Source organism: Nuphar pumila, chromosome 9 (assembly GCF_984573655.1).
Source record: "Nuphar pumila chromosome 9, dmNupPumi1.hap1.1, whole genome shotgun sequence".
NCBI classification, from domain to species: domain Eukaryota; kingdom Viridiplantae; phylum Streptophyta; class Magnoliopsida; order Nymphaeales; family Nymphaeaceae; genus Nuphar; species Nuphar pumila.
In genome coordinates, this window is record NC_143257.1 from 126413017 (window position 1) to 126438433 (window position 25417).

Genomic DNA, 25417 nt, shown 5'->3' on the forward strand with positions numbered 1-25417 from the left:
AATCTAATGCAAACAGTTGCCAACATTTTGTGTTTATAATTTGAATTTATAAATCAACTTATGAGCAAATTGGCCATGATTTCATGAAATTGGTATGCTTTTTTTTTTTATATTTACTCAAAGAAACCGCCCCAAGAACAGAGACCTAGCCGTGTTGGCTCTGCCTGCCTTACTTACAGTCACTGCCCTGGCAGCATAAAACTCTGTGAGCTTACTCCTTTCCCCAGGGAGTCACCACGCCTTTGCTTGTGCAAGGGGTGACACCCATGAGATTTGAACCGAGACCGCCTGCCTAGCGACCTTAGCCCCGTCCCATTATGTCTAGTCATTTAGAATCCATAGCTTAGATAAATTAGACAATGTTTGGCATAATTCAATATCAAGGGATATTGGGTTTTTTCTTCCAAATGTACAAAATGGGAGATTAAGGACTTCAAGGCTAACAAATTAAAAGCAAATCGAGTTGCATTCACATCAACCTTGTAACAAATTTTGCTTGATCTGCTTAAGGTAGGTTAGCTAGCTAGTCGGTTTTGGAAAACCAAACCATAATAATATTTTGATAATATCACAAAAAGAAAAATATATTCATCGTTTAAAATATTCAATATATTGTGATATTATCGAAAAGTATTGCAATAATATCGTTTGAAGGAAAATATCACAATATTTTCATGATATTCATTTTTCACTATTAATGTATTGTGGGAATACTGATTTTTACATATTTTTTATCTTTTAGTACTTCTAATATTTTTATTTTTTTTTATTTTGGCAAGTCCATTTCAAAATTGTTACAACAAACCAAAGATTTCTCAAAATAATGCCATAGATGAATAAGGTTGATAAAAAAAAAACTTTTATTTTCATGTCCCATGTATTTTTCTTTTTTAGATAATCCAAGATTAAAACCCCTGCCTCACTGACCGTACATTGGCTGGCCACAAGTTGGTAAAGCCCTCTCCCTGCCCAGCCCACTGGAGAGTACATACAGCTTCGACCTTGCGACAAGGGCTGTCACTCATGGGTTTTGAACTTGTGATGTCCGGTCAACTTAGTGACCCATCTCTTGAAATTGAATAACTGCATAGTACAAATATAAATAAAATCAGGGAAAGTTTTCAAAAGTGTAATGATTTGGCAGACCCTTTTGGATGTGCTGGCAGTGGCTAGTTTGTGGCAAATATTGGATGCATTTTATTGCGTATTCACATGAAATTCAACTTACCTGCCTTTAACCATGAGCCCTATAAATATAGGACACCATGTTGTTGTTGTGCCTTTTAATTTTTTAATTCTTCTGTCATTTCTTTTGGACTCCGGCACCATAATACTTGACATTTTTTTGCCACAAACTCTTTTTTTTTTTTATATTTATAGTTGCATTATTCTGATACGAAGCTTTTCAAATCATGGGCTTGTTACACAATGAAAGAATCCATGCATTCAAGGACTTGGCTGCATTGGATGTTAAACACCTATATCTTTTACCTACAAAATGAGATGTAACCTAATATTTTGGTTTCACATCTATGACAATATGATTGTATGAAGCTTGATCTTGTTGTTCTTGTGCTTTTAAAACAAATATGTGCATTATTATTTCGTGGGAGCTCGTGTTGTGACCACTAAAGTGCGAAGAGCAGTGAGCTAGTTTTTTTTTACAAAGTTTTTTATCATGTACTTCATGCAATATCCAATGTGACAATTGCGTCATGTATAAGAGACAACATATAATAGTCCTAAATGCCTATATGAGATAATTATCAATTGTCTCCTCTCTAAACTCACTATAGTGACGAGTTTTTGCATCGGACAATCCAAGAATCGTGCTCATGACTTTTTAAACTCTTTATCTATGACTTCAAAGGCTATAGAAAACATGTTTTAAGAAGGATCAATATTGTATGCCGACAATAATATACTCATATATTTCACTTTCAAGAACATGTTATCTACCATAAGAACTAAGAGGCACCTTTTCAAACCATCAATGCATGAATAAAAGGATAAAAGCATTCGCTTAAATTGATTTTCAATGTTAGTCTCAATGATCCCCTAAAGTTCAAGGGTATACTTTCATCAAGTGATCCAAGTAGGCAAGACGCTTACTGAAGGACTTTTCAAACCTACCACATAACAATTTTCTTGCATGTTTTCTTCTACGTCATGTTTGTTTGTAACTAATATCCACATATTCCTTGTGACTAATGCCATTCACAATTTCTCTTAAGGTCATTTTTGGGTTATTATGCAGGTGATTGCAAACCACACTTGAAATCCAGACAAAAGGCACCTTCTCCACTTGAAAGTTATTTGTCAAACCACCGCAATTATGTTTTCTATTGTAAGTTTTCACTTTAAAAATGTTGATTTGTACACCCTTGTGCAATGAATCTTTCAAAAGCAATCAATTATGGTTTGCGAGTTATTTATCATGCATATAACAATTAGACTATTGCTGCATCTCTTTAAGATTTTTTTTGTAATTATGTCTGATCACACGATCTTTCAAAATTTTGTGATATTGGTTTAGATCATTGGAGTTTTAACTGACATTATGTCTCTATCCTTTGAGTGTATTGTTAGCCACTAAAAACATTCTCAATACTTGACTTGTTTGTTTTGTAAACCATCAATCATTTTAGATGCTTTTGCTTTTATGACTCTCAACTCCTCTTCGTTATAGGAGAAATTACTAAATGAGAACCTATTGAATGACATGTATAATTAATCTCAAATTTACATGTTCATGTGGAATAACTGGTCATATAACTTACACAACATACGAGGGTCTGGCTTTCAATTGTCATTTTTGTGGGGTCTATATATGGCATTATGTCATGCGATGTTTTTAGTCACGAATGTCATATGTCTTGTCTTTTATTTGCCATGAGGCTCGTTAACATCATAATTTGATTGTCTCATCTATAACTTATATTGCAGTTTTTCATTCATGTTGTCTAATTTGACCTATAAAGGTCTACAAGTTAATCATTTAACAAGAATTGTTTTGCTAGTTTTTTTTTGCAATCTTTATCAATTTTATCCAATTTGGATTTTTCACAATACACAGATCATTGTCATAGCTTTTTTACAACCCTAACCATTAATGTGTATGTTAAACTAGCATGCATGCATCACACTGTCTATATCTATCATTAACACATATGACATATTTGCATGTCAGCATTACATGGTTTTCATGCATTCATGTCATACAACAACAAGCATACATCACACATCACAATCATTCACTCATATGTCGCAATCGTATGTGCACATAAACATATATTTATCTGTATACTTCAATCACATGCTTACACAAACATACAACCATTTATATGCCGCTCTGACTCACAAACACACAAAAATCTACCAAATTTATAGTTTTATATGCTGATTGTATCTTTTAATTTTTATGAGTTCAACCTACAAAACAAGCACTTATAACGCTTGATTCTCTAATTTTAAATACCCCGTCTGCCAATCTCAACTCCGGTTAATTCAATAAAATAATTAATCATACTTATGAACCCAAAAAGATTATATTTCAGGTTCTAAAAATACCACAAAAAATTAGGGCATAGCTTGCCCTATTTTTGTTCATGGTTATACGCACCCTTGTGCAAGCAGGACCCCTATAAGGGTTTAGGAATTATACCCATAGCTCTGATAAGGATAGGAGAATCATACCTCTATAGTGCATCTTTTGTTTTGGAATTTTTCCAAATTTTTCATCACGAATTGCTCTCCCTCAACCTTGGTACATCCTCAACAGAGTCAGTTTGACAATGGAAGGGGGATGTAGCATGCGACAATGGGGGCAGTTGCGGTGCAGGTCATGCGACAACATGCATTTAGGGTGCGCCAGGATGTTGCTAACAACAACTTGCAGGTAGGCATAGGCGGAGCGGGGGGGGGGGGGGGTCTGAACTTGGCTGCAGCCCAGTCCTGCCTCCCGACCCAGTTAATTTTTTTTTTTTTTTAAAAAAGCCCAGTCCTAGCCCAGGCTACCAGCCCTGATTCCATATGAAATAGATTTTTATCCATTTTTGTAGCCCAGTCCTAGCCCAGCCCTGACTGCATCAAATAGTTTGATTTGTCCATATGAAATAGATTTTTATTAATAATTATAGCCATTTTTTATTTTATCTCAAAAAAAAAAAAAATCAAGGGCACTGACTATCACACAAATTTTTCTTTTTTTGCTACGCCCTTGTTTGCCCCTCACATGAATCCTTTGCTACGCCTCTGCAGGTAGGTGTAGAAGCATCACAGGGTTGGCAATGATGTTGCAGTTATGCTCCAAAGACAACAACCAATGCAGAGAGAGAAAAGAGCTAAGAGAGACAGAAAAAATGGTGGAGCCATACCGACTTATCTCCCTCTTTTATCTTTTTTTTTTACTTTTCTTTTTCCTCTTCTCCCTTCACTATTGAACAAAATTGAGGGTTTGCATGAGAGAGAGAAAGAAAGGGGGGAGGGGTGTCTTGTGAAAGAGACACGAGAGCTAAGAAAGAAAGAGAGGGAGATGGTGCCGACTTAAGAGAAAAGGGAGAGAGGAGAGTGAAAGAAAGGAGGGTTGTCGACTTAAGAGAAGAAAGAGAGAGAGAGGGGAGTTGCCACATGGCATCTTCTTATGGAGTGAGGGGTCACCTCCATGGAGAATCCCCATCTTGCCCCTCCTCTTCTTCTTTTATTACCTTTTATTTGTTTTTCATTTTCCAAACTATTTCTTCTTCAAACCCACCTATGTATTTGACCCGCTTACTATTAAACAAGTTTTTCAGAATTTCGGTCAGTCAGAATCTAGTTTAGATCGATTCTCTAGAGTTTGCACCGCTCCATCTCAGGTTTAGACCAAGTTTATCGTTCCAACTCTCATTTAAACCTGAGTTTGGATTGCTCTCAAATCTAAAATTATGCAATCTTACATAAATAGTCTCAACTATTCACATTAAAAATTTACAGTTATTACATTCTTATTGATCTTCAAAATTTTACTCTTAAATATACAAAAAAAAAATTGAGGTTATTGTTTTTGCATCTTAGCTTATGTCATGGTGCTGTCATCTGACCTTTACTAGTAAAACTGTGTTGTCAGTACTTTCATGTTGCGATCCACTATTTTTATTGATCGTTCTTCTATAATCAAGTCCTAAATCACCTCTACTTTCTCATGTTGGATAACATGAGAGGAGTGTCTGATGTACTTCCTGAGCATCGATGGTGATTGGTGTCTGCATGCCTAAAAAGTCTTTTTTTTTCTAGATAATCCAAGAAAAAATCCCACCACTGATCGTGCTTGGCTGGCCTCTTGTTGATAAAACCCCTGATCACCAGGGAGCACATTCAGCTTCGACTTTGCGGCAAGGGACGTCACCCGTAGGTTTCGAACTTGTTATGTCCTGTCGATTTGGTGACATTCACAAATTGCCCCTACCATACGAGCGCACCCCACTTTGCCCATAGAGGTCGGTTCGGGGGTCTGAGTGTCGACGTTCTTCTGTCTATCCCTAGCCTGCAAAAGCAACCCCCGAGTCTCTCGCGATGCCGTAGCCGTTCCCGTCCCTCACCTCACCACCTGACCTGCCTGAGCCGTCAACCCTCGGCGATCACCTCGGTCGGCACGAAATTCTTTTGTTAAGATCAGATCTCTTGGAGGTGAGCCGTGCGCTCTGCTTGCCGGAACATCGTCACTCAAGTTAGGAGAGGCGAATCGCGCATCGCATTCCGACGAGGGGTTCTGCTTGGTTGGACAATAGCATGGAGAGCCTAAGAGAGTTTGGGAGGAAGGCTATGTTCGTTATCCGAGTACTTTCGGGATACGAAGAAAGACGAATCAGGTCTTACAGGTTGCAGCTCGAGAAACGCTTCCAACAGGTACGGTTTTTTATTCCCGGATATAGTTGCTGTGATCACAATCACCTCCTTTGCTGCGAGTCATTTCATTGATTGCATCCCTTTGGACACCCGAAAAAAGTCCCGATTCTTGTAAATGTGCTATCTCGTGAGCTACAAAGGTGGTGCTTTATTGCGTCCATTGGAAGTTCTAACACCCAGAAAGAGGCAGCTCATTTCTAGTAGAGTTTGGTGTATTGTTGGTTGATTTTCTGAATGAATGAATTATTGATTGATCGCTACCAGTCTATGGCTTCCTGCATCTTTCCTTTATTATAATTGGAGTACCCAATAAGAGCAGGTGCATGTATTCTCAATTACTCCACGACCAGCAAGTCATCGTTCAATTTTTTTAGCTGTTTCTCTAGATTTTAGAGCGGAATAGTTGCTCGGAAAATATCCAGTGAAGTTATACACATTGTTAAAAACCTGCAAAATGAAATATGCTAAATGGGTCGTCTAGTACTTCTTTTGCAATTATGACCTCGTAGATGTGTTTGACATGATCAATTTGCTAGGAATCAACATTTGGATCATATTTTTTGGTTAAAAAAAGAATTTTCAAGCCTCGAAAAATTACAAAAATTTAGGGCTGTTTATTTTTTGAACGGTGTCGGAATCAGTCAATCCAAGAGCTAATCCGTATGAAATTAAGTATGTAGATTGCAACTGTACGGTCGGATTTAAAAAAACCCTGAAAAAGCCATTTATCGTACATCACTTTGCAAGTTTTCATCTCTCTCTCTCTCTCTCTCTCTCTCTCTCTCTATATATATATATATATATATATATATATATGTATGTTTGAAGTGGAGGAGTAGGTGCCTACCAAAGTTAGGAGCCTACTGCAAGAGAATGGGGGGTTTTCGGTGTCTATTTTGTAGGTTTCCATTTCCCTATATATATAATATGTATCTATATATGAATGTATGCATGTACGTTTGTATGTATATATATAGGTTAATATTTGGTGCTAAAGAAGATATGGTATGGAGCTATTGAGTAAAAATCACTTTCTTTTTATATCTTATCTGATTGGACCCTTTGGATGTGAACTACAAGGTTTGTTTAGCAGAAAATGAGTTTTGAATAAAAAATATCAGCTCACAATGTACTAAAACTTCACGACTAAAAAAATCATATTTTTATATAAAAACATCATATGACTGCAGGTCTCTTTTCATTACCTATTTTAATACCAATCCATACATTAAATTCATTCAGCACCTTAACCCATCGTCTTCAAATACCATATCCATCTCTCTCTAGCTTCAAGTAATCCGGAAATTCATACATTCTTTTGAAAAGGGTTGCCTTCTAACCATTCTGTAAGATTCTACCATCTAATTAGAAATGCTTTCTTCATGATGCTTAATTTCTTAATCCCCAGCCCTTCCAAATCTTTAGGAAGGGCAACCTGGTTGTTAGAGACAAGATGCCACACTTTTTTCTTTCCATAAATCCATTCTAAAGAAATTAAATAAAATCCTAAGCATTTTTTTCTATACTTTTTTCAGAACCTATTATATGGAAATAAAGTATGATGGAGTACTTATTAAAACATGCTTCACCAAGACAGTTTTTTCTGCCAAGGAAAGATATCTAGTTCTTGATGAACTGATTTTCATGCACATTCAATCTTCAATTGTTGACTAATGCACTTCTTGTGAACTACCATTAGTAAGACGCACATCCAAGTACTTCATAGGCAACTCCTCTAACTGGACCATCCCCTAACTGAACAAAAAATTCTTGCTGCCTCTACTTAATGTTATTATTTGCATTACATACATGCAAGTTGCATTTGGATTTCTTACTGTAAGACTTGAAGGGGATGAGCCATGTACCCATGTTCTTATTGGATCTGTAGCTTCAAATTGTTAAAGTCTATATGTACATAGTTTTGTAATGTCATGCTGTATATATGGATTAGAACTAGGGAGATGGTCATCTTTTTTTTGGGCATATTTGTCACCAAGGATTGTTGTGACCCTTTTGCATAGACCGTTGCTTGGTAACTAACCAATACGAATTGGAACTTGCACTCCTTTTGTCATGACCTTACAGAATCTAGGCCATTTAACTAAATTTTCTTTATCCTATCTACCATCCTCGGCCATATCTATACAAACGAACTACAAAATTTTATAAGGAAAACTGTAATAAGTTTCCAAGGATGTGATATCAAATATATTATCCAAGTTATCCTTTATAGAGTTGGGTTAAACATATTAGCATGGTCCTCTTTTAAGAACAAATTTTGCTTCCTCTATGTAGGCCCTTTGAGGTGTTTCTTGTTTGAATCTATCAAATTGATGCATCCAAACCAATATTGTAAAAGCTGTGTTATAAGGCAAGGAGAGACTATACGATATCTGTGAGGCAAGGCATAAGCCTCAAAGTAGCAGGACAGGAGCCTCATAAGAATGTAACTAAAATAATGAAAATAGTTTAAATAATTTATAAAAGCAAACAAGAAGTAGGTGCAAAATAACAACTAACAGTTTATAACGTTAAGATGATGCAAAGTTAACTAAATCACCCAATTTTTAAGCAATCCAACTAGTTCGGCATAGAAAGAATCAAGCAAGTGATAATCAAAACCAGGTATTTCTAATACATATATGTAGATGGATATCTAAAGTCAAACCTGTGGTATCTTGCTCGTGAATTTCACAAAAATTGTTTTTGTGAAGGAATTTATGTTCTTTTTTATTGTTTTTGGACAGGCAAAAGAAAGGAAGGAAGCCTTGAGAAGGATTCCGGAGCAAGCTATCCTGGCAGAGGTCCGGGGCATGGTTGAGGAGATGCAAGCACTGAATAAAAAACTAGAAGAAACAGTAGGTTTTTTACAGTAATAGTCTCTTATTGCGGGATCTGAATGAAATACATGTGTAATCCATATGATGGTAAAAAAGTGCATCTAGTTGCTTGTTGTACCAAAAGGACAATATTAATTGCCACCATTTTGTGCTCTACAAACTCTGTATTCTGTTAAAATTAGAAAATATCAAGCATAATGAAAAGAAAAAGTGCCCCAAGAATATCATCTATACATGCAGTGTTTTTTATTTAGAATATTGCAGTGAACATGTTTGTATTTTCTCATAAATTGATGCCATTATTTAGATGTTTGTATAAATGTGTGTGTTTTCTTAGTTTATTTGATAAAAAAGGAAAGTTTTGAAGTTGCAATATTTTAATGGTCTTGTTTTATAGATTTTTGACCAGACGATACTTGATTTGTCATCATGCTTGTTAGGTTAGTTTTTCTTTTTCTTTTACTTTTAGGCAGAACAAAAGAAAGACTCACAATGGATGAAGCATTTTCAGGTGACATGAGGTTGCTTGGCAGTGCAATTAATATCTAGAAGCATTCAAGAAACAGATAAATGATGGTGAACATGTTCTATCCATTTTCTCATAATCCTCTCAAGGATTGGCCATGCTATTCTAGTGTAGGATCTTACATCATTCTCACGAACCTATGGATAAAGCATAATCCTTGATTGACCTCTTGAGGGTTTGTCCGTCGGTTCATTTTGGGTTCCTTGGTTGGTTGGTGATGTTTTCCAGAATTCATAGTTCCATCAACCTCAGTTACAATTAGTGAGACCATGCTTACTGCTTGGGCATTGCTCAACAACTGTCCAGCCTTGCAAGCCTGGATTTTGTTCCTGCGAAATCATACTCTAAATCTGTTGAGTTGTTGCGCCAAGAGACCCATTCTTGGGCCAGGGTTTCACTGGATCTGCATGCAGAACTTGAGGGTTTTACTCACCCACATTTTGACTTTGTTTGATTCCTGCCTTTGATACACAACAACAACAGCAACTACGCCTTCATCCCAAAACAATTGGGGTCGGCGATATGAACCAACAAAGAAAATCATTATGGGTCTTCCACATGAATCCTTCTCCTCCATTCATTTCTATCCCATGCCATGTCCTCGGTGAGGTTCAAAGCATTCATATCCTTTCTTATCACCTCCATCCATGCCTTCCTAGGCCTACCCCGACCTCTTTTAACTAATATATTTTCCCATTTCTCCATCCTTCTAACTGGAGCATCATTAGGCCTTCGTCGAATATGTCCAAACCACCGTAAATGATTCTCTCTCATCTTATTTTCAATGGGTGCAACGCCTACCTTCTTACGTATCTCCTCGTTCCAAATCTTATCTTTTATTGTATTTCCACACATCCATCTCAGCATACGCATCTCAGCTACACTCATTTTTTGAATATGATGTCTCTTGGCAGCCCAACATTCCGTACCATATAGTAAAGCGGGCCTAATTGTCGTCCTATAAAACTTTTCCTTCAGCTGCAATGGCATTCTACGATCGCACAACACTCCAGTTGCACTTATATATATATATATATATATATATATATATATATATATATATATATATATATATATATATATATATATATATATATAACATAATCGATATATTTAATTAACTAAGTATTTTTTCATCATTTCACAAAACAAATCATACAAACACACGCACACATATAATTATATATATACAAAAAATAGAACAGAATATATGTAATAATAATAAATAACTAAACTGCCCTCGCACCTAGGCAGGGCCAGATTAGTCGCCAACTAGGTGCCCTAGTCAATGCCTAGTCGGCAAAATTGGAACCTTTAAAGGTACTCACATAGGAATTGCAAAGCCTAAGCATTTTACCTATGCCTAGGCCAACTAGGCAGACTAGTTGGTGCCTAGTAGGCGCTTTTGATTACATAGCTTGTATTGGACTGTGTATGTTCTGGTTTCGCTGTGGATATATGTTCCTTTGAAGTTTTTCTTGCATAGACGTGAATCTTGAAGCCTGTGGTGTATCGACCTATGCCTATTGAGTAGTGTAATACTCGGATTGTGTGATAGGCATTGTTCTTGGCTATTTTGCACGTGTTCTTGTTGGTTTTGTGCAAAAAATTTATCTTGCAGTTTGGGGTTTGGTGAGTATGGAGAAGGAGACTATCCAGATCATTCCCATCAAGTTTGATGGGACCAAGTTCGCATATTGGGCTGAATCATGAGAACAGTTGTGAGAGTTTTTTGGTTACATTGGGTACCTTGATGGTCCCAAACTCAAATCTAAGAAGAGTGATGCCAACTATGATGTCGAGATTCTAGAATGGGAAAGAGATAATGTGAAAGTGAAGTCATGTCTCCTGAGTTTGAGTAGAACATTTCTATGTATATCATGAAGTATGAGGCCACAAAAGATGCTTGGCCATACCTCAAGCAAGTTTATGAGCAATCCAATTTGGCAAGGAGATATCAGCTGGAAAAAGAATTGAAAACATTAAGGCAAGGAAATGAGTCCGTTCAAGCATTTTATGATCAGTTCCAGTAGTTATTTGATACTCTAGCATCCATGATGATCATCACCAAGTGTGCCGAGTGCAAGAACTGTAATGTTGAGGCAAGGGATCAGAAACAAGTCATTGACTTCCTTATGATACTACTTCATGTTAAAAATGTATGTATATATTATGTGTACATTACCAATGTATATACATGTAGTATATATGTATATTATATATATACTTATATACATTTTTTTTCTTTATTTATTTTTCAATTATTTATTTTTCTTTTTAGTATCTAGTTCCATTTGAACTAGACTTAAACTAGTCAACATATTGTTGACTAGTTTGAGAGTCGTTGGAGCTAGTCCAACGGCTACAAATAGAGCGGTTGGACTAGCTCCAACGACTCTCTTGTGCTTCTCTTAGCTCTATTCCAAGAGCTCATTCATGTGCACAAATAGGGGTCATCCCCCTCCAATTGTATTAATGCTTTTTAAGCATTTTATGTGAAGTTAAATAAAGATTATTCATTTTATTCTTGTGCCTTCTTATTTGTGCTCTTTTGTGGGTTTTGGTTAATGTGTCTTTTATAGGCACTTGTTGTCAACATTTGTGTTCTTGTTGAAAGCTGGTATTTCATTACACTTCACCTTGAATTCAACAGTGTTCAGGAGAGTGCTTATCCTTAAAAACCGGAGATAAGAAGCTGCTGGCTACCCCTAGAGACTTTTTTTATCACAGAAAAATTTCTCCTTAGGGAGAAATTTACTGTGGCATCAAATACACCCTTAGAAAATGCAAAGAGGAATTCCTCTAGGTACAGTTGAGCAAGCACAAAGGCAAGCCACAAGACCAGCAGAAGGCTGATCATATTGGTGAGTTGGTTTAGAATATTAAGGAATGGAGAGTTTGAGATGAGTTTAGGTGGAAACAAAGGTCCAGGATACTTGCGGGGATAGAAGATGAAGTGGTATGGGCACTCACAAAAGAAAAGGCCCCTTAAGTGGTTTTGGGAGGTGTGTGTTGATGATTTCTTTCAGCTTCTAAATGGATTCCACACTAATGCTAAGCTGCTGAAAGAAATCAACAAGGCCAATTTAATCTTCATTCCAAAACATTTGGTGATGAGGACATCACCAGTTATAGATCCATCTCATTTCTGTTATCCATCTATAAGATAATTGCAAAGATCTTGGTGCTAAGGCTAAGACCCAAGCATTATTGACCCATCACAAACATCTTTCATACAGGGCAAACACATCCAAGAATGCACCATTCTGGTGGAAGAGGCAATCCACTCCAATAGCAACTTCCAAGGGACCAGCTTTCCTTCTAAAAGTTGATATTTGGAAAGGCTTTGATTTGGTGCGTTGGGACCTTCTCTTCGACAATTTAAAGAGCATAGGTTTTCCATCCACATGGATTAAATGAATCTATGAGTTTCTAACAACTGCCTCTTTAGTGGTTAACGTTAATAGGGTTAATGGCGATTATTTCCAAATGCAGAGAGGATTGAGGCAGGCTGCCCACTATCGCAACTGCTGTTTAACATTGTAGCGGAAGGACTCATGGTGCTATTCAGGAAAGCTGCAAATCTTGGCTTTATTTCACCAGTCAACATTCCTAGATGGGACTCACCTATCATTCAGTTTACAGACAGCATACTTACCCTTGGAGAGGCTTCTATTTCACAAATGAGTAGGATATTTCAGCTATTGCATTCTTTTGCCTTAATTTTGGGCTTAGGAGTCAATGAGTTGAAATGTGAGCTTCTAGCCGTTAACTCCATTGAGGAAATGGAAATTGCTGCAGAGCAAATTTTTGGCTGTAAAAGGGTAGTTGGTCACTGCAATACTTAGGAATGCCATTGACCTTTGTGTTAAGGCAGCAGATTGGTCGAAACTAGAGGAGAAAATTGCTTCCATGCTCCAATCCTGTCATACAGGGTTTTTGTCATTTGCTGGCCATATTACACTAGTCAAACATGTATTGGTTTGTCAGTCTTCATACCTCATGTTGATCTTTATGATGCCAAAAGAGGCGAAGAAGGGATCTCCAAAAACTATGCATTCATTTCTTTTGTATGGTGCAGGTACTGATTAAAAACAACATATGGTAAATTTGGAAACTGCGACATTACCATATGATTTGAGTGGGTCAGGTATAAGAAGACTTCGCCAGAACCAGATTGATCAACAATAAATACCGGCTCTCTGGAGGACCATGAAACTGGGACCACAGAAATTGTTGGAAGAAAGGGCCAGGTCTTTTGGGTTGGTTGGACTGACGTTCTTGAGGAGTTCACAGTGCATCAAACCCATACTTAAATGTGAGGATTCAATCAGATTCTGGAATGATGCTTGGTTTAATGGGGAAAAACTGGCTCTTAAATTTTCCACTTTGTTCAGCTTAGCCAGATTTTCTAATGCTTTGGTTGTGACTGTTGGCACAGAATGAAGGCTGGAGTATGGTATATAGAAGAGATTTCAGAGAAGAAATAACAGAGTGGTTGCTTCTAATGTCACTAATTAAACATATTGTTCTATTAGAGGGGGAACCCAATCACGTTTACTAGTATTTCGGGAATGATGGAGTATCCACTGTTGCTTCATTTTATAGGCCATTGCTTGAGCCTGGTGTGCAGCCTTATCCCAGTAAAACTATTTCGACCTCCACCAAGATCTAAGGCCTTCGCTCGGTTAATCTATAGAAAGTCCCTAAGCTGAAACAATGAGGACTGGTATTCAAGGTCTGAACCGATGTATCATGTGGATGGGTGGGGATTCTGGGGAAGATTTGGTTCACCATCTTTTCTGGTACTACATTTTTTTCCAGTGCCCTGGCCTAATTTGCAATTTAAATTCATGAGAACTCCCCCATTGGAGATCTCCTGGGACCAACTGCATTAAGGAAGAGTAAAAGATGGTTTCACATGTCCAGATGCTGACTCTTTGTCGCACTCTGGGCAATTTGGAAAGAGGAATAATCAAACTTTCAACGAGACTTCTTGTAGTGTTCTTTATGTGAACAATTTGATTTTGACTGATGTTTTATTATGTGTAAAGGAGAAATCGGTGGGAATAAGTGTAGATTGGCTGAGGCCTTTCGGTGGGCTATTTTTGTCCTTCCATTATGCCAGCTGAGGTTCATAACTCATAAACCTAACAGAATCATTTGTATGCCTTACGTAACACGTTCTAGGAAAAGGCATATAGGTGTAGGTTTATTGGATATGTTGATCAATACAGAGGTTATTGCTGCGATGACCCCACTACTCATCACATCAGAGTTTTACGGAATGTTGTGTTTGATGAGACTAATACTGAGGGCTCAGGGAGTGTAGAGGAACACAACAAGGATGTTGAAGGTTTTCATCCATGGCTCGTTGCTGAGCTGCTTGATCAAATCTAGACACGCGAAAAAGCCATTGATTTATTATTTTTTAACTTGAATGTTCAAAATGCCCCTGGCCCTCTAAAAGACCAACATAAAAATGATGACGGGATCAAGATTTAGTGAATAGCCGGGACTTGAGAATTTGGACTAACCTAATTATCGTTTCATGAGCACTGGGAAAAATAATGAAACACACAAGATTCTGGTCTATCCAGGCATGGTTTTCAGCTTCTGCACAAGGTGCTTCCTAGAAGCATCCCTTGTCTAATGGCATCCTCAAATACTTAATAGGCGGATATCTTTTAGTAGTAGTAAAAAATAGTAGTAGCTATGAGAACTGCTACTTCATATTATGGGTGATCAGTCCGCATCCATGCACAGCTCCCTCAAAAGCCCGTATGCATTTGTATTTTTGAGATGCATGATGGGACGGAGAAGTTCGGAATCCTAGGTTGGTTTTCTGACCCATACTGTAAAAAAGTTATAGCATTTTCTGCCTTGATGACTCCTCTCTCAAAAATAAATTGGTTTGTGTTTGATGCATGCCATAGTGGATGATGTAGGCTTGCGTTTGCTTGTCACTTCCATCTACTGTATCCTTCACCCTCATCTCAAACACAAATAACAAGAAATTCCACATCTTCATTTTATAACTTGTCTTTGTGATCTTGGTAAACCTGATCATCCCAGACAACTGGTGTGGGATACACTGAGCTCAGCCCCAGTTTTGTCTCCATTTGATCAAACTTTCAAGCGGAATACTTCTCGAGATTTTGATTAGTCTAACTCCAGTTATTATTATTATTATTTTTCTCTGGGTCTGACCTTGAGATCTAATTCTTTTTGGAAAAGGTCCAGTTTGGTATAGAAGAAATAGACAGACATCCACACAAACACACATGAGGTGCACGTGCACGTGCTGTTGAACAAGTGCATCTTTTTGTTATGAAATTTAATTTATTGTGAAACCTAAGAATAAAAGAAGGGAACTTTTACCATTTGATTTTCTTTACTGTTGCTTTTGAATTGTTCAGTTGAGCTTATATCATGTCCACATATTTGGTAATTGTAGGAAGTTGCAATCGAGGAGTACTTCAAGCCAATTGACAAGGAAGCAGAAATCATAATGAACATGCAGCTTGAAGGAGAAGAAAAGAACATGAGGGCCATGGCAAAAACCATTCGTGACAGGGTAATAGAAGAGCAAGCTTTGTCAGAGGAATTAACATCCGTTAACAAAATAGGTTCTCACGATAAGTCACAAACACCATCTCATCAGCAACAAGACCAAGCGCCAAATAAATAACTTAGAAATCATTAAACTGCATATCATGATGGTTTTGTTCAAAATTTCATTGTTTTCTGCAATGATACTTGCATGAAGCATTTTTGCAAACAGCAAGAACAGAAGCGAGGGGGTTGAATGCATGGGAATGGAATCAGATGTGGACTAGCAATCATGGTGTTTCTCCAGTTTAACCAATCTCATCCAAAGATATGAATAGATTTTGCTTATGTTGATAATGGAGGCTCAATAACTCTATTAAAATGAAATAGATCCTACATGGCCTTTTGCACTCTGAAATTTTTTAGACCATTAAGTATCCTTGTTGATGTAGCTCCCCTTCTGCAAATAAAGATCAGTTATAAGTTTGTAGCATGGGGATATTTTCGCATTTGGCAAGATATGGTTATTTTATTATCCTAGTCTGCATGCATGCATGATCTTCTCTCGAACATGGAAGTGAAATTTTATACTTTTGACCACCTGTTCAATTAAATTTTCATCCATTAATTGGCTAAAAAAGGAAATTAATCAAAATTCCTTTATGCACATCCTGTGCGGTGCTTCTTGAATGATATTTTCTGGTTAACAACTAATAATGAATTGATGATGCTTCTATGTTTTCTGCATGAGGTCGTGGTTCTCCATTGCTTGTCCATTTTACATTTCTTGTTACTAAAGTTTTTCTTTTCCTTTAATATTTTCATATACTACTACCAAAACTAATGAGATTTAATTCAGTCAAATGCTCTCCTACGCCGACTCATACTGAAGTGCCAAACAGGGTTTGGGGTTCTATGCTTGTGGTGGATCCTTATTTGCAGGCTTTAAAGAACTTCACTTGTACTGCTTTCTTTATGTATAAACCATCAATCTCACGGTGCATGTGCTAGTTCTGTCGGAATTCAACATCAAGAAGGAGGAATTCCAGCAAATCCCACCCTCCTTGGACGTGAAGAAGACAACCCAAGGTGGATTGAAGCTAAAAAATTATGAGAAGATGAGTTCCTAGTGATCATTGGAGTTGTCAAAATTCAAAATCCATCCACAACATGAAGCCCGACTCATCAAAGGTGAAATTTTGAATTTCTCTGAGTAAGAGTGATTAATCTTGGATGTTTCCTGCATTATGAGTGATTTGAGAAGTGAATTGGTGAAGAAAGTGAGTAGAATTGAAGTTTCTTTTAAGTCTCGATTGAATTATTGAAGTAGTAGTATTGGTAGAGATTTTTTTGGTGATTGGTGCACTTTTTTTGAAGTTCTGGATTTTTTCTTGATTGGGTCAAGGAGAATTGTGGAGAACATGTGGGGAACTTGATCTACCTCAGATCTAAGTGTGATCAGTGATTCTTGCTCACTTAGTCATCACCCAAGAGTCGTTGGAGTGAAGGAGATTGAATTCTGCAGAAAATTCAGAAGTTCTATGTGAACAGTCTGTTTATGTGACTGTGAACTCATTTAGAGTGATCTCTTCAAGATTTTTTATTCTAGAGATCCCTTAGAGTGTGTACTACACTATAGACTCAAGAATCACTCAATTTGGTTCAGAAGGGAGAAATCAAGTTTTCTTGGCCGTTGGATAGAGTGAATTTCTGACAGAACAGTCAGTTTTGAACCAGAAAATTAGTGCCTGTTCAAAAATTTGTATCTCCCTGAATACTGTGAGTTTGAGCCTCAAATTTTTATAATAGTTACTTTGATTTGTGTTCTTGATTCCCTCCAAATTTGGCATTCATATGAGTTATAAATTGTGAGAGTTAATTTTTTTGGTGAAACCTATTTTTACCAACTGTGATTTCCTGAACCTGTAATTCCTTGACCAGCCTGAATAGTATACCTATTTTTCCTTACCTACACTAACCCATTTGACCTGAAATTTTGACTGAACCTACTCAAGATACTCTACATCAAGACCAAAGTAATCCCCAGCTGAGACCAAACCCAGTTTGAACCCAAAAGCTATAAAACCGAACCAGCCCAGTTGAGGACAGAACCTGTCATTTCTGTTGAACCGAGTTGAGAGTCATGGTTATCATGAGGAATGAGACTCCTAAGCAAATGAAAGTGTTGATCGAAAGTATAAGCGAGGATATCTGTTACATGACAACCGAACTCATTGCAAAACTTGCGGAGGAAATCAAGGCTACACACAACGAGATTGCAGTGCAGGATCAGATTGCATGTGAAAGATTGGATCAGGTGTTGGTGGATGCCAACCTTGCTGCATTTTTTGCCAACCCTTGTGAGGAATTGGATCAGTTTATAGAAGATGCGAGCTTATCTGCTTTATTTGCATATTTGGGTGAGGAACTGACAGATATGGATGGGAAAATTGACTGCCCAATGTTCGGTAGTCTACTCCCAAATAGAGACAAGTGTGCAGTGGAGAACCACTTGCAAACAGACATCGTCTCTTTGTATTCAGAAAAGTGGCAGAAAATGATTCTACAAAATCCATTTCCTATGAGTTGCTATGAGTGTATAAAGCACCAGTTGTGGCGTAGCAGACTACCACAAATTTTGGGAAGTTTAGTTGCTGCAATGCTGAGAAGCAGAAAATTGCCGGAAATTCAGCAGAAAGTTAGCTCTGCTGAGATCAATTTTAGGGTAGTAACCTCTTCACTTTGTGATTTCAAATTTTCAGATCTAGAATTGAATACCTTATTGTTATGGTACTACAATAGTAACAGTATACATTTCAAATTTAAAACGAGTGATGAATGCCGAGCTCTTCAATTTGACCCAGGAGGAGAGCTTACTGGAATGTACCCACAGTTTGGTGAAGGAACTGATGTTCAATCTAAACCTTGCCCTCATCCATCACAAGCACATGCTATTAGTATGTGAAGTCTCACTCGCAAAATTTTATTGACAGCTGAAAAACTCAATGAAATATAATGACAGGGAAGTGTTGCATTGTTTTATGCTGCCACAGGAATTATACATGTTGATAGTGAGATGCCATTCTGTAGAAAATAAAATGTATCACAACAGAAGATGCTCTAAGAAATTGGTGTAATGGTGTAGTGATTGATCCCGGAGCAACAGAAGGTGGACGAATTCTAGGGAATGAGTATATTGGGAAAATGTTGAGGCTTATACTCAAAGCTCTGCCCATTTCCAAAGAAAACAAAGATGTGTTTTGGTGTAAATGTTCAAGGGTAACATAATCAGTGTCTACCAGAGTATGTGGAAATACATATACGGAAATCCTGTTACAACGAGTCATTGTGAATTATGGTTTGAATAGTATCAAGCACTTTATCATGATTAGGTTTTTTTGTGGCACAGACAGTGTTAAGCACAGACAGTTCAACTCAAATACAGAACAGTTAGTTGGAGCTACTATTAAATTTTGGTATACCAATGCACATAACTTGGAGAGTTGTGGAACGAAATCTGCTAAAGAAATCCTCTGCCCGGACCTTATTGATGTTGACATTTTGGTAAAAAGCTGGAAATATAACCAAGAAGGAAGTGCAGCAACTCACAAACAACATTGCAAAATCAGCAAATGGGTTCCCCTGTTTCAGCCTTACTGTAGCAGAAGGCTATTGTGCCCTATGGCTGATCATGTCCTGTTTGAGAATGATGGACTCGATGTTACGAACTGCAGCCAATTGAGCGATGAAGGAGTGCAAACAGGTTTCAAGTTTCAACAAATTTGGATAGGCACAAGATTGCGAGTAGCAGAGTTGACAACACTACATTGGCTCACAGAATTACAACTGAAAAATTCCGGCTGTAGAGGAAAATACGATTTTCATTTTTGCACATTGATTGTCATGGGATGCTGTTAGTTTCCAGGTAAAACTCAATCCCGATAATGCAAAACTCATTTACTCGTGTTGAAGCCCTGAAAGCAAAAGCCGAAACCGAGGCAGAGAGAGAGAAAGAGAGAGAGACGGCAGTATAAAAATAGAACTCGTTAAACACATTAGGGCTGCTCTCTATGTTAAATAGAGAGAGGCCAAAAGACTAAATTACCTCTAGGTCCCTTGTTAAGAAAATAATTCAAATAACCTCCAAACTAAGAAGGTTTAACCTTAAACCACCTATTCTCAACACTCCCCCTCAAGCTGGAGTATAGATATCAATCATGCTCAGCTTGTCACAACATTTTGAGAAATTTGGTATAGCAAGGGGTTTTGTAAACATATCTGCAACTTGATCTTCCGACTTTAGATATCTGGTAGTGATATGTCCAGCTTGAACCATATCTCTTACATAGTGGCAATCTACCTCAATGTGCTTTGTTCTCTCATGAAAGACAGGATTGTTCGCTATATATGTTGCAGCCTTGTTATCACACATCATGGTCATAGGAGAGGAAACCTTCACCTGAAGGTCATGAAGAACAGTACGAACCCACATCAATTCCGCAGTTGTTTGGGCCATAGCCCGGTATTCTGATTCTGCACTCGACCTAGAAACCACATTTTGTTTCTTACTTCTCCAAGAAATCAAGTTGTCTCCCAGAAACACAGAATCCTGTGGTAGATTTTCTATCTACTACAGATCCTGCATAGTCAGCATCAGAATAGGCCACTATCTTCAGAGTTCCACTTTTCCTGAACAATAACCCCTTTCCAGGAGAAGATTTTAGATATCTGAGAATCATAATAGCTGCATTCCAATGTACCTCAGTCGGTTTGTCCATAAACTGGCTAACTTTGCTTACTGCTAAAGCAATATCCGGCCTGGTCACAGTTACATACAGTAGTTTCCTTACAAGGGAGCAATAGCTTTTGCTATCAACCGGTTTCGACCCTTCTTCAAACAACTGAACTTTATAGTCCATGGGAATATTTGCTGGTTTAGCTCCCAACATTCTGGTTTCCTTTAATAAGTCAAGAACATACTTCCGTTGAGACAACACCATCCCTTCACGGCTCCTGGCAACTTCTATACCCAGAAAATACCTGAGTGAACCAAGGTCTTTTGTAACAAAGTGTTTTTGAAGATGAGCCTTTGTGGCTTCAATAGCTTTCTCATCATCTCCTGTAAGAATGATGTCATCCACATATACCACCATAACAACTATGCCAGAGCCAATTTTCTTGATAAATAGTGTATGATCTGCTGCTGACCTATTAAAGCCAAAGCGTGACATCACTTCAAACAACTTTTGAAACCATGCACGAGGACTTTGTTTCAGGCCATAAATCACCTTCCTCAATCTACACACCTTCTGACACTCCCCCTCAACCTCAAATTCTGGAGGTTGTTGCATGTAAACGGTCTCAGATAGATCCCCATATAGAAATGCATTTTTCACATCTAATTGGTACAAACTCCAACCATGCTGAACAGCTACTGAGAGAACAAGACGAATGGTACCCATCCGTGCAACAGGAGAAAAGGTTTCAAAGAAATCAATACCATATGTCTGAGTATACCCTTTTGCTACTAATCTGGCCTTATACCGTTCAATGGAACCATCAGATTTGTACTTTATTGTATATACCCATTTACATCCAACAATGTCAGCATCTGCTGGGGAATCAACTAGATCTCATGTATGCTGAGATATTAAAGCATCCATTTCTTCTTGCATAGCCAGCTTCCAGCGAGTATCAAGTTCTGTCTGCTGATAGTTCAGAGGAATAGTTTCAGCCGATAAGACTGAAATAAAAGATTTCATCTGATTTCCAATTCTGGCATCGGAGACAAAATGAGATATGGGATATAATGTACATTGTCGTGTCCCCTTTCGTAGAGCAATAGGCCTGTTATCATCATCATGAAGATCACTATTGTCAGTAGAACTTACCTCAGGGGAAGAAGAAGATGAAGGCACTTGCGGAGGTGGATCTCTACGCACATATACCAATGAAGGATTATGAAATCTGGAAGAGGATGAAGGTTGGTTCTTGAATGAGGGCACAAATTCCAAAGGAAAAGGAGGTATAGGTAATGGACAAGACTAAGCTGGATCAACCTACAGCGTGGAACCGGTACTAGAGTAATATGGAGTGAATTCCAAGAAAGAGACATCCGCACTGACATACTCTCGGCGAGAAGTAGGATCATAACATCGATATCCCTTTTGATTTTTGGGATAACCTATAAATATGCATTTTGTAGCTTGAGCAGCTAATTTATCACGGTCAGGGCCAAGTTTGTGTACAAAACAAGCACATCCAAATACTTTGGGCGAGAGGGAGAAGAGGGGGTATTGGGTTTTAGGATATGAATTAGAATTTGATTACCCACAGAAGATGAAGGCATGTGGTTGATCAGATAGCAAGCAGTTGTAATCGCATCACCCCAGTATAACGCAGGAACATTGGATTGAATCATAATGGTCTTGGCAACATCAAATAGGTGACGATGTTTTCGCTCAGCCACCCCATTTTGTTGAGATGAATAGGCACAGGAAGTTTGGGGTTGGATGTCATTATCTTGGTAAAATTGTAATAGACCTTTTGATTTAAACTCGAGAGCATTATCAGTGCGAACAATCTTGACAATAGATTCAAACTGAGTTTTTATTTCAAGAATTAAAGATTGGAGAATACTTGGAACTTCAGATCGTTCATTTATTAAAAACACCCATGACAACTTAGAGAAATCATCAACAATAACTAGATAGTATCGACACTGAGTCCTAGTAGGAATCTTACTAGGACCCCATACATCTGCATGAAGAAGTTCAAAGACTTTATAACTAGACTGACTCTGACTCGAAGGGAATGAACTTCGATGATGCTTGCCCAGCTGACACGCTTCACACTGAAATGATGTGGTGGAAGGAATCTAAGGAAAGATCGACCGAAGCTTTGACAATGAAGGATGACCAAGACGACGATGTCACTGAACAGGACTGAATGAATGTTCCACTGCAGCATGAACAATACCCATTGGATGATGTAGGTAGTAAATTCCATTTTCTTCATAGCCTCCACCAATCTTCTTCCATGTCAGCAAATCCTGAAAATGACAACCCATTGGATCAAATATTACTCTACAGTTTTGTTCTTTTATAAGGCAACTAACAAAGAGTAAACTTTGAGGAAAGTTTGGAGCATGAAGAGCATTTTTCAACTGTAGTGAAGAGGATATAGAAATATTTCCCTGACCAACAACCGAGGAGGAACTCCCATCGGATAATGAGACTCCAAGTTGAGCCTTAATATCCTTTATATCTGAAAAAACAAGTGAATTTCCACATAAACGTCTGGATGCACCAGAGTCAATAATCCACTTACTGTCAGTCGGATGAAGATGATTTCCGGTTGAATAGGCAACACCAGCTACAGGAGGGGTAGAACTCAAAGGTCGAAGAGCTACCAACTCATCATATTCAGCACGACTAAGGGTGATACTACTTTCACTTGCAGAGATATTTTCATGTGCCTTTGTTGCCTCGAGAGTAGTAACATTTGCTTTAGGAGCATAAGACTTTGATGAAGAAAAGGTTGGCCGACCATGCTTATCCCAGCAACGATCTTCTAAATGTCCAGATTTTCCACAGAATGTACATTGAAGTTTTCCTCTGCCTCCCATACCTCGTCCACGACCTCGTCCTCTGATATTCTGAATATTTCTACACCCAAAACCAGAAGAGACAACAAGAGCAGATGACTGAGTCACAGGCTGAGATTGTGGAAGAGAGATCGCAAGTCTACTCAGACGATTGTATGCCTCAGCAAGAGTAGGTACATCTGATCCAGTCAACATTTGAACTTTTGCAACAGAAAAATCTGAGGAGAGATCTGTAAGAAACCGAGCAACCATAGTTTGTTCTTGATGATCCTTTTGCTTCGAGCAACAAAGAGGCCTGTGAGCATTGAGTCTTTCAAACACAGCTTTGACAGAGGCATAATATTGGGACAATGTTTGATCTCTCTGCTGCAAATTATATATCTCATGTTCGACTTGCAGGATACGACTCACATTAGTCTCTTGTGAGTATGTATCTCGAAGATTATCCCACATCTGTTTGGTTGTATGATAGTAAATTAATCCATCGACAATATGGGGTTCGACACTATTTATGATCCATGACATAACTATGTCATTATCTTCATCCCAAGTAACATATTTTCCAATCTTTTCATTAGGTTCATCTTCCAATAAAATATGTTTTCTACGATGTCCAGATACAGACATCATAAAAGTTCGGGACCACCTGGCATAGTTAGTTTCATTCAACCTTACAAAGGAACCATACGAGAAGGGATTTGCAAAAGCCTTATCTTCCCCAATATGTTCAGTTTTGGAGTCACATTTCGAAGATTCACCCATACTGATTATGGAATCCTATTTCAGCAAAAAAAATCAGACTTACTCATGTGAACAGCAGGTGTTATAACCCCACGTCAGGCAAGTCCACGACTACACAAGCTGTAACACCAGAAAAGAAGCCTTGACAGGTGACAAATGTGTCCACACAACAGCAGCAAAACACAACTTTTCACAAGCCAATGCTACGATATGGCCCAAACAATAGAATCACGCAACATATGTTTCCACAGAGCAGCAGTTCTAATTAAGAAACTTGTCACAAGCCAATACTACGACACAACCTGCTGCTGCCAAAAAAAAAATTGCTATTAACATCTGTTTTCGCAGCACTCATGCTACGACTGAAAAGCTCACGACACAACAGGAATCACGCCTGCCAATATTCATGTTCTGAAAATGAACAGCCACATAATATCCGAGAAGAACTCGGCACCCAGATTCACAACAAATGACAACATGCTCTTGCTGGAAGAAAAACATTTCACGACTCAGCAGGGAACTCGGCAACCAGATTCACAACCCACGATAACAGGAGCACGCAGAAGCATAGAGATCACGACACCCAGAAATTTTCGGTTGGTTTTTTTTTTTCCAGCAACCAAAAAAAACTTTTTATATGCAGATCTTAAGGACCCACACTCATCGTGTCAAAGATCTGTCATCAGAGAAAAAAAAAGAATCGACACACCTGTTTCCACCTCTTTCAGATTTATTTGATTTTTTTTATGTGTTGTGTAGATTGATCACACTCCCGAGATCTATCGCTCTGATACCATGTTGAAGCCCTAAAAGCAAAAGCTGAAACCGAGGCAGAGAGAGAGACGGCAGTATGAAAATAGAACTCGTTAAACACATTAGGGCTGCTCTCTATGTTAAATAGAGAGAGGCCAAAAGACTAAATTACCTCTAGGTCCCTTATTAAGAAAATAATTCAAATAACCTCCAAACTAAGAAGGTTTAACCTTAAACCACCTATTCTCAACAACTCGTACATGCGATTAAACTTACAACTGCTAGGGTCGACATTCCTACTTGCCATCATGGAACCATTAGAAGCAAGTGCAGAACAGTGGAAGAGTGAACAATCCCTTCATTAAGGGTGTGTTCTTGCAGCAATTACAGAGAACTGATGAGACCACAAACCCTTCAGAGCCATGGTAATACCACTGCTAGCATGACATCACAACTGAACATATATAACTACAGTTTGCTGAGATTGATAAGATGCCGAAGTATCACAACAGG

At 38.1% G+C, this 25417-nt stretch overlaps 1 protein-coding gene across 1 annotated transcript; it reads left to right on the plus strand.

Annotated features, from left to right (window-relative positions):
- The first annotated feature begins 5560 nt into the window (after nucleotides 1-5560).
- LOC149829350 (uncharacterized) lies at nucleotides 5561-16339 on the plus strand. The gene is made up of 3 exons (XM_090018057.1): nucleotides 5561-5886; nucleotides 8634-8744; nucleotides 15710-16339. The coding sequence occupies exons 1-3, from the start codon at nucleotides 5770-5772 to the stop codon at nucleotides 15941-15943; spliced, it is 462 nt and encodes a 153-aa protein (XP_089874183.1). The 5' UTR covers nucleotides 5561-5769; the 3' UTR covers nucleotides 15944-16339.
- The last annotated feature ends 9078 nt before the right edge of the window (nucleotides 16340-25417 follow it).